Genomic DNA, 15054 nt, shown 5'->3' with positions numbered 1-15054 from the left:
GCTAGAGCCAAATATGCACGAAAAAATCCTTGAGTGCCAAATATGTTTGCAATTCTAGTACAACTCAATTATAATTTTAGAAATTTATTAAATTACGGGAACACTCAATACAACTTTGTTTTATGGATGAATTTTAAATCAAACACAGATTTTTTGAGTCTACTAAGTTGTATTTTACTAACAAAAACACATAAAAAATTTATATTGTGACAATTGTTTCGCCTTGTTAAGGCATTATCAAACGAACGTCTTGATATGCCCTTGAATGGCATTCGTTTGATAATGCCCTAACAAGGCGAAACAATTGTCACACTATACATTTTGTATGTGTTTTTGTTAATAAAATACAACTGAGTAATGTCTTGATATGTCTTGATATGCCCTTGAATGGCATTCGTTTGATAATGCCCTAATAAGGCGAAACAATTGTCACACTATACATTTTGTATGTGTTTTTGTTAATAAAATACAACTAAGTAGACTCAAAAAATCTTTGTTTGATTTAAAATTAATACATAAATTAAAATGGAGTTCTACAAATTAAACGCCAGATCAATAAATAAAAACTTTATTTCATAAATAAAAAAAATCTTTTGAAAGTAAGTTATCCATAAGAACACTGCGAATAATGTCCTTGCATCTCCTCTGAAGGATTGACTAAGTAAGGTTTGTAAGTCGTTATTTAACCATCGTTTTAAAACGCTAACTGAAGTACCGGACGGTATAATTCCGTGTAGTGCACAAACGCCCTAAGGGCGCTTGTCCACTACCCGGAATCCCGTGTAATTTTACCGTCCGGCACGTCAGTTAGCGTTTTAAAACGATGATTGGATTGGCTTGTGCTTTTGTCCATCTTTCTTCGGATCGGTGCGTGAATACGTTGCGCGTAAATTAGATCACGCTAAACTGTCGTAGTCGCTTTCATTTTTCAAAACCGGACTGCCGGACGGTAAAATTCCATGTAGTGCACAAGCGGCTTAACGAGAATCATGGGTGTATTTTTCGAATGTAAAAATGTTGACGATGTAGATAGCATTTTTGGAATAAAGTTTTTTTTTGCGTTGTGGCCCTTTGGCATTTAACCAGCGATATTTATGTGTGTTATTAATAAACAAACATATCGCTCACTCCTTTCAAGAACGTCATAGATCAAAAAAGTTGATTTTTCAGGAGAACGTTTTTAAAGTTTAAAAATATAATACAATGTATTAAAAATAAATATCAAGCCACTTATTGAACTTTTTACTGTGCAACAGATCTTTTAAGGTAAAACCTGAAGGCTTTTTCTCCATTTGAAAAATATTTAGTATATTTAAAAAAATAATTAAACAATACCATTTCTTCAAAATGCAAAAACAACACTTTCTGCCCTGTAGCGGGTAAATTTTAAGTTAAAAATATGCCGCTTTTGCTGGGATATAGTACATTTTCTGGGCGTCAACTGAAAATTGACGATTTTTGATTTCTGACGTTCTTGAAAGCAATTTTTGAAGTACCTACCTACTTGTTTATTTCCTGACCCATAGCTTCATTTCCCAGATAACGTTCTTGCGTACATTATTAGGTGTCGTAACTAGCCCGTCTGCAATATTATTATCCATTTCTGAAGTGCATTTATTTATATCTCCAGTACTTGTTTGTGGCTAATTTCTGTTCGCAGTGTCATTGGCACTAGTTCCGTTAGAGAAAATAATTAATCGCGTAATTCGTCGAGCTAATTTGGTTTATACAAGTCAAATAAGATGTATCGCGTAAATTCGAGTAGTAAAAAAACAAACATGGCGGATACGGATTTTGAATATAATTAGACATAGATTCTTTAAAATTAAACTATAAAAGAGCACAATGGACAATGGAAATGGGTACATCTGAAATACATCGTACCATCTTTCAAAATTTAAAGCTAAATTGTTCGAAATCTTATAAACCTAAAAAAGTAATTCTATTCCCTGTCCTTTCCTTTTCTTCTTTTCCTATCACTGCCATCTCCTTTTCTCTTTATCCAATCCTTGTCTCATGTCTCTTCCTTTATATAGACCTCTCTTATGTATAGTTGTGAAGAACTATAATTGGTAGTCATGATTTTATTTTTTGTATTCTGTATGTATCATATATTGTAACTGTTGTTCTTCCTTCCAATAAAAAAAAAAAAAATAAATATCGTGTAGTATTTGATTGCAAAAACAAATTTCTTTCATTACATATCGTAGTCATACAGGAGAAAGTGACCAAGTGCATTGTTTAACAAAAACGTGATCATTGACTATTTGCTATCTTACTAGTTTAATATTGCCCTGAAAAAATCCCAAAGGATTTTAAACTTTCAAGTATAATATATTGAATTAGTAAAAATGACTAACTGCATTGATGTTTATTTTCTTGCCAAGCAAAAGTGACTTAAATGGCCCTCCTGAACATTTTACGTTTTGGTAGTTGGTCACTTTCTCCTGTACGACTGCGATATATGTAATTTTATAAAAGGTGTGTTGAGATTATTATGGCATGTGAATGAGTATATAATGAATGAGTGAAGAAACAACCATAAAACAAATGTATCAGGCGAATGTAGTTGGAAATGCAGAGGAAGACCGAGGAATTCTTGGCATTCTCAAATATTTCAAAAGCTTGAAAGTGGTCGTCAGGAATCGGAATAATCGGCTGGAATGTATAAGGAGATGCATGAATGTGGAAGAGGCGAAGATTGTTTGCAAAGACAGATTGATGTGGTGTTATATTATCACTGCCTGCCCCTGCGAGGAAGCGGCGGTAATGGTTATTTAGTTAGTTAGTCTAATTATTCAGTACTCTTCATGAAGAAAAAAAAAATTATGGGCATTTACGACCGTCATAGGCTGGTTTAAGCGATCACTTTACACACGTGTAACATTCACCAATTCTACCCAAGATTGACAACCACATTACGAAAAGGACATTTTCTGGCGTTTCTCATGTATGTGATTATAATCCAGCATTCGGACCTTACATACAAATGAAAGAGTTTCTGCTTAATAAAAAAACCTCCATCTAGTGAAATTCTATCGATTCGAGCACAATGTTTCGAAATTGGATCATATATATAGAACTTCCAAGAATTTGAATAGTGTGGTTGTCAATCATGGGTAGAATTGGTAAATGTTACAAGTGTGTAAAGTGATCACTTCATATTCTCAATACAGTATTATTAATATTTAAAGCATTTACTTTGTGGTTAGTCATTTTTACCTAATTTTTTTTTACAAAAATGTTAATAATATTAGTATATAACCACTCACCGAGATTTTTATGTCTACCGGTTTCGAAACGCACCCGTCTCTTCGTCAGGACAATCACTACTACAGCATGCAAACAATACCACCCTTCGCTGATCACTTAACCCCGTAAATGCCCAGACTTCCATATTCTTCTTCATCTATTTTGATATGTCAAATAATGATATGAATAATGACTCCTATAATTGGAGATAATCCAGATTTGTGAACAAGGACATAGTTTCATGTAATTGTTAAGAGAGAAATTCTTGTCGAGAGTCTTATTTATTATAATTATTATTATTTTTATTACTCTTATTTATTATTATTATTATTATTATTACTCTTATTTATTATTATTAATATTATTATTATTACCCTTAAATATTCGTTGACAAATGAGTAAATTGTATGATGTTGCCGTTGCAGTACCTGTCGCGGCTCGGCCTGCCGCGCCACACGGACAAGTTCATCGCTGGCGCGGGCGCCGGCGTCACGGCCGTGGCGCTCACCTACCCGCTGGACACCATCCGCGCGCGCCTCGCCTTCCAGGTGCTGGGCGACACGCGCTACACCGGCATCACGCACGCCGCCGTCACCATCTTCAAGACGGTAACCAGTCACCCGACCCGCCCTCGCCTGACCAACCTAACCTAACCTAGCGAACCGTCACACTAACATCTAGCCTAACCTAACCTTACCAATACAACCTCTTCTTCTGTGTTTGTCAAGCCAGGTCCCCTGAACGTCGACTATCACTTGAGAGTAATTGTCCTTGTCTTGGGCAGCTCTAAACAGAGCCTCGACAGTCCTGATCCCCGTCCATCTCGTGTATTCGGAGCCAGGAGATCTGTCTTCTGCCCACACCTCGTCGTCCCTCTATTTTGCCTTTCATGATTAGGTGCAATAGCTCATACTTCTCTCCTCTGAGCACTTCCCCCAGATAGGATATCTTCCGGACCTTGATATAAGTACACAACCTCTTGCTAAATCTATTGACCAAACGTTACCTAGCCAAATTATACTTGACGCAACCTAATCTCTCCTTACCAACCAATCCTACTACTTAGTAGGCTAGTAAACTATGATTTAACCTGTCCGAGAGTATGGACGTAAATTAACGTCAGTGAAAATTTTCCTTAAAGGAGTATCGACGTTAATGAACGTCGAAGTCCGTCTGTCAGTTAGTATGATGTTACTTGTATAGCAAATGACATCTGTGGATATTTGTGTGTAATTTTGTCATAAATGAAATCTATTTCGAATAGGTGTTTTTTTATTAAATTATTTTAACATAATTTCTATCTTCATAATACATCGATTTAATGAAAAAAAAAATTAATGTAAAAAGAACCCACTCCCCAGAGAAAGTCGGACATCAATTTTTGTACTCCCGGAAAGGTTAACAGAAAATATCTGCTGGGATTGATTGGCTGGCTTGTATATTATTATTCTTCTTTTCCGTCTTAGTCCTCATTACTGAGGGTTGTGACCCTTGTGGAAGCAATGACTCTTCTCCAGTTATCCCTTGACTGCGCTGCACGTAGCGCTCCAACCACCGAGGTGCCTGCCGCTGTCTTAACTTGATCGGTCCATTGTGTGGGGATCTTCCTCTCCCTCCAGGCTACCAATCACAACCAGATATTCCAGGCCCTCCTCATTGCTACACGCAATGTTTGTAAAGAACTGAATAATCTGTTGTATACAGACACTGGCCAGAGTCTAGATATCCAAGTGTAACTCCTGACGAATGGACTCCTTGGTGTGTCTAGCTGTCAATGGCGTTCGGAGCATGCGCCTCTAATACCACATACCCCCCGATTATTCAAACTATTCTTATTAATATTAATGCTGAATCAATAAATGAAAAATAAGTAATTATCTTCTTATTAATATATCCTCTTATGTATAATGATGATGATTTTTCTATTATGCTGAGTCATTTATGCACATTGCAGGAAGGCGGAATACGGGCTCTGTATCGCGGTTTCGTCCCGACACTGATGGGGATGGTTCCATATGCCGGACTTTCATTCTACTGCTTTGAGCACCTCAAGTATATCTGCATGAAGTACATCCCGCAGTACGCTTGCACCAAGCTTGATAGGAATACAGGTAAATAATAATGAGACCCTCTTACGAGTTACCTCTTCACGTGTTATATTTTCCCGATACTTTTTATTTATTTAACTCCAATTGTTCCGCTACAACTGTGTGGAAGGGAGACAGCAATAATGAACTAATTTCCAATTATTTACACCACAATTTGCGCAGTCCATCTGTGAACATGCTACTGACTGCAACGTGTCATTTGTTGCAAGGTCTCTTCTCCTTCTTCTTTATCTTGTTGTAGGCCTTGTGGCCTGTTTTTAAGAGGGATTAGCTTCCTGCGATGTCGATTCCCAGCTATCGACTTGTCTCTTTGGTGGTCTGCCCGGTAGTCGTCTACCATGGGGTCGGCCGTACAGTACAATGTGGGGGAGTCTGGATGGTTCCATTCTCCTCACAAGCGCATACCATTGTCTCCTTCGTTGCCTTCCCGACCTAACGACATCTTCGACGTCGCATATTTCCCTGATCCTGGCGTTTCTTATTATATCTCGAAGACTCTTGCCTGATATGCTTCTTAGAGTCTTCATTTCTGACACTCTAAGCGCAATTTTTGTGGCAACGATGTCCGCTCTACTTTTGATTCCATGCGTCATGATGGGTCGGACACAAGCTTATTATTATTAAATACAATATTTCTATGAATACCATTGGGGTCTTTCAAATAATGAAAATTTTGGAGTATGTCTAATTTTTAGATACCTGGGTGAAGAAAAAAATGGCACCTGTGTGCTTTTGAATCGCAGATACACCAAATTGTAGTAAAAATTCACTGCATTTCGTTCATTCATTCATTCATCAATATCTGCTCCCTATTTGGATCATATGGAGTCCACAAACTGCCTCCAGGCTCTTCTGTTGGCCGCCAGCTTCCTTGCGTCCTCCTAAGTCAGGTCTGCGTCCTGAAGTTCAGACGAGAACTGCTGATGCATCGTCAGCAGTGAACGTCCTAGGCGGCGGGAACCTGATGCCTTGTAAAAGCGTTTTATGGCGGCTCTTGGGAGGCATGCGGAGTATATGACGTAGCCAACTGAATCGCCTTTTCTTGGTGACAGTTGTGACCATGGGTTACTCGACTAATTATTGGCTTCAACAGCTAGTTGGCCGTTTCTATGTATCAGTGATCTTACAAGTGATAGATATCACCACAAACTGACTGCCGAATCAATTAACCCATTGCAACACTAGTTAGCGAATCGCCGGCCAAGGTCAATTTGTCACTGACTTACAAAGCCAGCGATTCGCCGGTTTGTCTTTGATGTGATTTTTTTTAATATTAAAACTGAATGACAAAACTTTCACAACTCTGAACTGAGCAAACTCTTCCAAAACTACCTGGAGATAAGCCATAATGATGTAGCTAACCAACAAACAAAAATATAATATGTATATGGTTTTATGTTTTACCATTTTTATTTTGTGTGTAATTTAGTTTTTATGTTATTGTAATGAAAAAATGTGTCAAATTTAAATAGTGTGTTGTATTAACAAACTATGTCATCTTTATTAGTGGCGCAATAGGTTAATGAAATTTTAAACAAATCGTCTGCGACTAACCCACAGCACGTTGTCATTTGCATTCGACAACACCTCTGGTTAACTTTTGCTTAGTTTTTCACTAATCACATTCCAGGCGGTCTCGTTCTCGCGATCCCGGCGAAATTGTTATGCGGCGGCCTTGCCGGTGCAGTAGCGCAGTCCGTGTCCTATCCCCTGGACGTGACGCGGCGGCGCATGCAGCTCGCCCTCATGAGCCCACACACGGAGAAGTTTGGGTAAGTCGCCGTGCCGCTACCTACCGAGTGTGCGTGTGTGTGTCGAGCCTCACTAAGTTAGGATCCCATAACTGTAGGATTTGAAATTCAGTTTAATTAACATCGCAGTAAACAAAAAACTTAATACAGTATGCTCCCAATTGTCTGGAGTCGCTTTTTAATTGAATTAAATAAATATACTTTGCAAGATGCTAACATAAACTGTACTTTTTTGTATATTAAAAGCATTGTTAACTTTGTGGTATGGTAAAATATAACACTCTCTTTATCATTCATCGTTCACATTGTGTAATATCACTTCAAACAAGTCGTGTTTTAGGTGGTATGTATTACACAAAATGAATGATCAATTATAAGGAGAGTGTTTATAAACTGTAGTCATATTTTCACGAGTTGTTTGATTTTCTAACTGTTTTTTCAATATTTTCCTAACTGTTTAATTTTTTCATATGCTATTACTTGATATTTTAAGTATTATCTTTATTATCTAAGCTTTTATTTTTGTAGGCAATTTTTAAGTAGAAATTTATGCAAAATATAAGGAAATATTTCAATGTCACCTTATAGTCCTCACCGGCATAATATCCTGATCAAAGGGCATTCCGGCGTGTTCACATAGTTACTATTGATTGGTTTGTTCAGTGAACTTCCACACAACAGATTTTTATGCTTAGATCTTACCACACACTGATCATTCAATCTTTTTTTGCAACAGTATTTTAGAAAAAAAATAGTTTTACATAATGTATTTACGTATTAATCTTTTTTTTTAGATTACTACATTACAAGAAAAAGTTGTATAATCCACCAAGTATTTTTTTAAAAATCAGTTTGATTAATGTACTGAACTGTAGTTGTAGTTGAATATTCAATGATCCAAGTCTTCAATTTATTTTATTTTATTTTATAACAATCTATGTCTGGAATAATCAGTGAACTGAACGATTGTGTCTAAAAATCTGTGTACAAAACGGGTCTGTGGAAAAATTATAGTACTGTTAAAGTTGCAATGTCCGCCTCCGTAGTGTAATGGTCAGCATGCTCGCCTACCGTTCCGGAGGTCCCGGGTTCGATTCCCAGGGGGGTTTAATAAATGTAAGTGATTTTTTCACTCTAATATTTATTCAATATTACACTGGACTGGTACCTGAAGTGGAGGGCTGATCACCTTTCCTTCATGTGTAATCGACCGAGATAACACTGCGTTTATATGAAGCAGTGCCCTATGCACCATTGAGGTGCGGTAAGGGATTTATTATATATTACTGTTAAAGTTAAATCCATTCAACATTTTTTTAAATAAACCTAAAAATGTACATTTTTAGTTGTGCAAGCTTATATTTTATGCTATTGTTCATAAGCATTGCAAACATCTAGTACAGTAAGACCCTAATAAATTGGTGCAGTTATCTCAATACGGAAATACTTATGTTTCAACATTCAATGTAATTACAGTGAAACCTCTATCTATCGTTCCTCGAATAATCGTTTTCCCGGATGTGTCGTTTATTTCTTCTATCCCGACTTAATTTCATACTAAACTAAATCGCATCGATCGTTTCTCTATCACCATTTACCGCATTTATCCTTCGAATCAAGCTGCATATTTGATACATTTTGTCTGTTTTTTTTACATTATTTCCAATTTTCTTACATTCAACGGCAACGTATGGGATAGAAACTATCGAAAGCTTGTGTAACCGAGAGCCGAAGAGGTCGATATTGATGAAACGGAGCCGCTGCCTGTACCTGCATTTCCGGAAGCGTGCACACTCTTTGAAAGAAAACTTTCTACAACGCACTATCAATAACCAATGCTGAAAAAAATACTATTTGCATAGCCGAAATATACTATTGACTTACGAAACTAAAACAGTTAAAAAACAAAAGTATTTTTTTTAAATTCTATTCTGGTTTTTTTTTTTAAATAAATACATTTGCATCTGAAACATATATTCTTTTTAGAATTTTAGCCTACGAATGGTTATGCAGATTGGGAGGACGGTATCTTTACTCGGTCGTATCTATTTGCGTATTGACCTCTTAATCCCGCATTTATTGTTTTCCCGCATTCATAGTTTATTTTAATAGGTCCCTTTAAAAAGGATAGATTGAGGTTTCACTGTATATCAAAATGCCGCTAGAGAGCATAAAAGTATCAGCAACACAATTGTGCACAGTTTGAGGAAATACCAAAACCATATCCCAACACTAATAAATAATAATAATAATAACCCTTATCCGCACCCCAATGGTGCATAGGGCACTGTGTCTTATAAACGCAGTGTTATCATGATCGTTTTACTTATGAAGGAAAGGTGATCAGCCCTCCGCTTCAGGTACCAGTCCAGGGTAATATTGAATAAATATTATAGTGAAAATATCACTTATATTTATTTTTACCCCCCTTGGGAATCGAACCCGGGACCTCCAGAACGGTAGCCGAGCGTGCTGACCATTACACTACGGAGGCGGACATATCCCAACACTACCATATAATAATGAAACACCGTTACGCCGGGTCTTACTGTATTTAAACTCTTATTAAATCCATCTCTTATTATCTTATGTACATAAATTTAAATCAATAAAATTAGTTTATTGTTCTCTTCATTTAGCTTTTTTTCTGTAAATAATTTTTCTGTGATTTAAAATTGTTACTAATATATAGTTTCTGTTTGAACTGACTCTGGTGTTGGGAGGGTATTATTTCAATGAATTTCTTTTGTTTTCATGTCTACTTCTGGTATCCTACTTTGTATTCCCACTTACAGAAGGTTGGTATAATATTGTACATAAATCCGAATCATATCTCAACCATTCAAATCATGAACATACTATTATTCATATTTTAAGCATCAACTTTGTGATCAGTCATTTTTACAAAATGTTAGTAATGTTAGTATATATCCACTCGCTGAGATTTTAGTCTGGTGGTTTCGAGACGTATCCATCTCTTTCACAGGACAATCGCTACACCAGCATGCAAACAATACTTATACGTTGGGTAATATATCCAAAATTAAACACGGTTATTGGATTGAATTCTACTTTTAATTACATATATAATATGTGACGTGTTTCGTCTTGTTAAGACATATGTCTAATTAAGTTGAAACGCGTCACATATTACCATATATCGCTCACTCCTTTCAACAACATCATAAATCAAAAACTTGATTTTTCAGGAGATCGTTATCGTATATAATAAAATGTACTAAAAATAAATATCAAGCCTCTTATTGAACTTTTTATTGTGCAACAGATCTTTTTAGGTAAAACCTGAATGTTTTTTCTCCATTTGAAATATATTTAGCATATTTAAAAAAATAATTAAACAATACCTTTTCTTCAAAATGCAAAAAAAACTCTCTGCCCTGTAGCGGGTAAATATTAAGTTAAAAATATGCCGCTTTAGCTGGGATATAGTACATTTTATGGGCATTCCGAAAACATGCAAAACTGAAAATTGACGATTTTTCATATATGACGTTGTTGAAAGGAGTACCAACACAGTAAACAGCTACCATGCACTTTATTATATTAATGACTCATCAAACCCTAAAGATTCAGAGTTTGGATTCATATGGAAAATGTTGTGTTTTAGATTTTTTTGTGGATTACCAATATATAATTTACCGTGCACTTCATACATTAAGAGAGAATTACGTGAAAGATTTAATTAAAAAAATTTAATTAAAGTAGAAATAATAGTATGTTTTCATTACTTCATTATAAATATGGCTTCAATTAACATGCTTTTGTTTTAATTTATTGCAATGCATTCAGCCTCAGTTTTAGACTATCAAATAAATGTTTTAATTAATTGGTTTGGCAGTCACTTTGTGGTAATATATTTTTATCCATTTTTTAATTAAATATGACTAAGTAAACACCATTACTTCTTACAATCTGTTGTGACACAGATGCTGAATGCATCGAAACACGTGTCACAACAGATTTTAAGAAGTAGTGATATTTACCAAGTGAAATTTAAATTAAATTTGATGTTTCATCTCTAAATGTAATAATCTCCAAAGATAATTTTTTTCCCCAATGAAAAGTAATTTTTCAAATATGGGAATTATCGGGGATATTTTTACATTATGGACAATAAACAGTGTTTTTTATTAAATTTATATCCTACTTCCTACAATTTTGTGTGGTTTTAATTGTTATTAAACATTGTTACCTCAGGAACGACAAGGGTTCAACCTTACCTTTTATCTTTCTGAAGGCTCATTGTTCCGAGATAGTGACATATTTATAACCCTCTTTGGATTTTTTCAATCTCTATTATATCTTGCAGCATCTAGATCAACCTTAATAATAATAATAATAAAACCCTTATCCGCACCCCAATGGTGCATAGGGCACTGTGTCTTATAAACGCAGTGTTATCATGATCGTTTTACTTATGAAGGAAAGGTGATCAGCCCTCCGCTTCAGGTACCAGTCCATGGTAATATTGAATAAATATTACAGTGAAAAAATCACTTTTATTTATTTTTACCCCCCTTGGGAATCGAACCCGGGACCTCCAGAACGGTAGTCGAGCGTGCTGACCATTACACTACGGAGGCGGACAACCCTAGATCAACCTTACCATAAACTAAATCTATTAACTCCTATAATGTCCTCTATAATCTTTTTCATATTAATCTTTTTCTTCATAACCTATTCTTTGTTTATTGCTTTTATTCTTTGTTTCAAATTGTTTGAAAATGGTTTTCTTTGGTTTTTGTTTTGTTTTATGTATGTATGTATGTATTCGGTCATTCTATAAACAATGTATTTTTTTGTGGTATTTCTAAATTAATTAAATGATTTTATATTTGGTTTTAATGCAAATTTTGTTTTCCATTCTTAGTTAATGTTTTCTTCCCATAGTAATTTTAATTTGCCAATCTCCCGTAGTAGGAACTTTTCCAATTTTAAGTTGAAGAAGACATCAGGCTCCCTCGAGCTGTTGTTACGTTGGAATTAACTTATCTCCAATGTGTTGTTGTCTTACAAGATTTCTAAGATAAAATAATCAGATAATGTGTGAGGAACTTATTGACTCTGTTTGACAACATTGTCATTCTTTTGCTTGTACTAGAAATATTTACATATTTTACTACGGTAAAACTAGAATATTATAATGATTGCCCAAAATGTTAAATTCAATTCAATGTGAATAAAAAAAACACATTAGTTATGGAATGATTACTTACTTGCCTCAACACATTTTAAACCCCTTTATTTAAACTGGGCTTTAAATTGACATTTTTCATCAAAAGTGTTGTTTATTAATTCAAAAATATGGAGTTGTCCAAACTTTATGCCAAGAAAGGTTTGCTTGAAACCCAAAATACTATTGATTTGTAGAGTAACACTGATTAAGTACAGATACAGGTGTCCTACAATGCAGTTTTCAGATGTTTGCGCCAAACTTCATATAACATGGTCTGTGAAACTTTGAATAGTTCCCATCACGCGTTTGACACGCAGTTTATGCAGCTCATAGTGCTCTAGACCAAGTTTTGTCATTCTAATAAATTTTCTCTTAAAATTTTACTTATTATTTATACTGACATCTGTAGAAATAGTCTTGGAGAGTCTTGGCGGCCACTGTAATCGGATAAAGTATATCTGCTTTTACTCATGACGTGTTTACGCAATCCTAGAATGTTTATTTTGGAATAATATATAGATGTCATATTCTTTAAAGCTTAACACGTTCAATGCGTATAAAATAATGTAAAAATTCATGAATTTTTTAAAACCTTTAACCTTGTTTGAAATCAAATTCTATGTTCCATTTAAACATCGTAAATATGTGTATTCCTTCGTGTTTTCAAAACACGTAAAACCGGTTACGAATCCTTATTTTTATGCAACATGACTTCCGTCAATGCGTGCCTGCAATATTTGTGGACACGGGAGCCGTGGTTGAAGCATAAAGTATGTGAAGTAAAAAATTTACTGTCAAAATACTTCATAACCTATTTACATATATGTTATTGTAATAAAAAATCAATTGTTATCAAGAAAATTAATGTAAATTATTATAATCTTTTTTTTATTATAACCCTTATCCGAACCTAATGGTGCATAGGGCACTGCATCAAATTGACGCAGTGTTATCTTGATCATTACTTACATGAAGGCAAGGTGATCACTCTTGCGCTTCAGGAACCAGTCCAGGGTAATATTAAATTAATATTACAGTGTTAAATCACTAATATTTATTTTCACCCCCCCCTGGGAATCGAACCCGGGACCTCCAGCACGGTAGCTAAACACGCTGACCATTACACCACGGAGGCGGACAAAAATAATTAGTAAAAAATGTCATAACTGCATTGCGTCTTGTAAATGTCATGACTGATTTAAAACACGGTGATCGGATTAGTAAAAATTAAGTTACTTGCATAATATTTTATTTGAATAAGCTTTCTGAACCTGACATCTCCTTTTGGGCTCTAGGTTTGGGTCTAGTCTGGTATTTTCTAGAGCATATCTACCGTATTAGAAGGGGGATATCTGTATAATTTGTATAAGCTCCTTTCTTGGTTTTAAGGTGATCGGTTACGCTCCATACTAATTTGTGTTGTTTAGCATAATGTGACAATTGTTTTGCAATATTTTCAGCATGGGAATGGTACAGACATTGAGTTTAATCTATAAGGAAAACGGAGTGGTTCAAGGACTCTACAGGGGAATGAGCATCAACTATCTCCGCGCTATTCCGATGGTAGCTGTCTCCTTCTCAACCTACGAGCTGATGAAGCAAACCCTGGAGTTGGATACCGGCATGAAGATATAAACTTTATTCGCTTTAAAATGAGATAGGTACATATATTACTCTAGCAATGAAGAGTTCTGGTAAAATGTATTCATTAAGATTCAGGCAGGGTATGTTGTGTAATGTTAAATTTCTTTTGTTTTTTTTTTATTCTGCGTTACCTTGTATCTGACATTTTAAAAATAATTACTACTTATTTTATGGGATATAATATCGCTCACTCCTTTCAAGAACGTCATAAATCAAAAATCATCATTTTTCAGTTGTGCATGTTTTCGGAATGCCCAGAAAATGTACTATATCCCAGCAAAAGAGGCATATTTTTTACTTAATATTTACCCGCTACAGGGCAGAAAATGTTGTTTTTGCATTTTGAAGAAAAGGTATTGTTTAATTATTTATTTAAATATATTAAATATTTTTCAAATGGAGAAAAAACCTTCAGGTTTTACCTAAAAAGATGTGTTGCACAGTAAAAAGTTCAATAAGTGGCTTGATATTTATTTTTAATACACTGTGTTATAGTTTTAAACTTTAAAAACGTTCTCCTGAAAAATCACATTTTTTGATTAATGACGTTCTTGAAAGGAGTGAGCGATATGTGTACCGTCATGAATGCTTTTGAGTGAATGCTTGGTAAATAATGAAAACGAAATATGCACATTAACAAATTTTATATTCAATATCTAATGGGAGATTTTGAAGGGAAATTTGGACAAAATTTACTAGGCAAATGTAATAGAAATACATGTATAACTGAAAATGGCATCAAAGTCAAAATTTCAAATCAACTTTAACTTGTTTTTGTGATTTAGGAGCCGATGTCTGTAAGTGCAGTATAATTTGCATCTGTTAGAGGCCTCAGCTAAATGGTTTGAGGTTATGTTTCTGTAGCTGAACACTATCAACTACACAGAATATCCAATTTAATGATAAATTATTATCTATGGAATTTATAGTCTCTCATTTCTGTTATGTATTTACAAGCTTAAAGTGTGTGAGTAACTCTTTACATTTGTGCAATGCTTGCAATTTAGGAATGTGAGTGTCCAATGATTTCTGTCTTCATTTTTGTGTTTATAACTTTTAGAATAATCTATTAAAAATACAATGTGTTCTTGCAATTTCTCCC

The 15054-nt window shown here is 34.9% G+C and overlaps 1 protein-coding gene across 1 annotated transcript in view; it reads left to right on the top strand.

Moving 5' to 3' along the window:
* The window catches only part of LOC148311050 (mitochondrial coenzyme A transporter SLC25A16-like), a 35238-nt gene extending 21133 nt beyond the window's left edge, over window positions 1-14105 (top strand). The window contains exons 3-6 of the mRNA XM_088257317.1: window positions 3678-3860; window positions 5207-5363; window positions 6991-7132; window positions 13769-14105. Of these exons, the coding sequence (XP_088113443.1) occupies window positions 3678-3860; window positions 5207-5363; window positions 6991-7132; window positions 13769-13943 (657 nt within the window). The 3' untranslated portion in view covers window positions 13944-14105. The remainder of the gene's footprint in view (window positions 1-3677; window positions 3861-5206; window positions 5364-6990; window positions 7133-13768) is intronic.
* Window positions 14106-15054: the final 949 nt, after the last annotated feature.

This window comes from Brachycentrus maculatus, unplaced genomic scaffold (genome assembly GCF_059751285.1).
Source record: "Brachycentrus maculatus isolate JH-2025_06_01 unplaced genomic scaffold, ASM5975128v1 h1tg000078l, whole genome shotgun sequence".
Lineage (NCBI taxonomy): Eukaryota > Metazoa > Arthropoda > Insecta > Trichoptera > Brachycentridae > Brachycentrus > Brachycentrus maculatus.
Note: the sequence above shows the minus strand (reverse complement) of the source record. Positions and strands in the feature narration are given on the sequence as shown.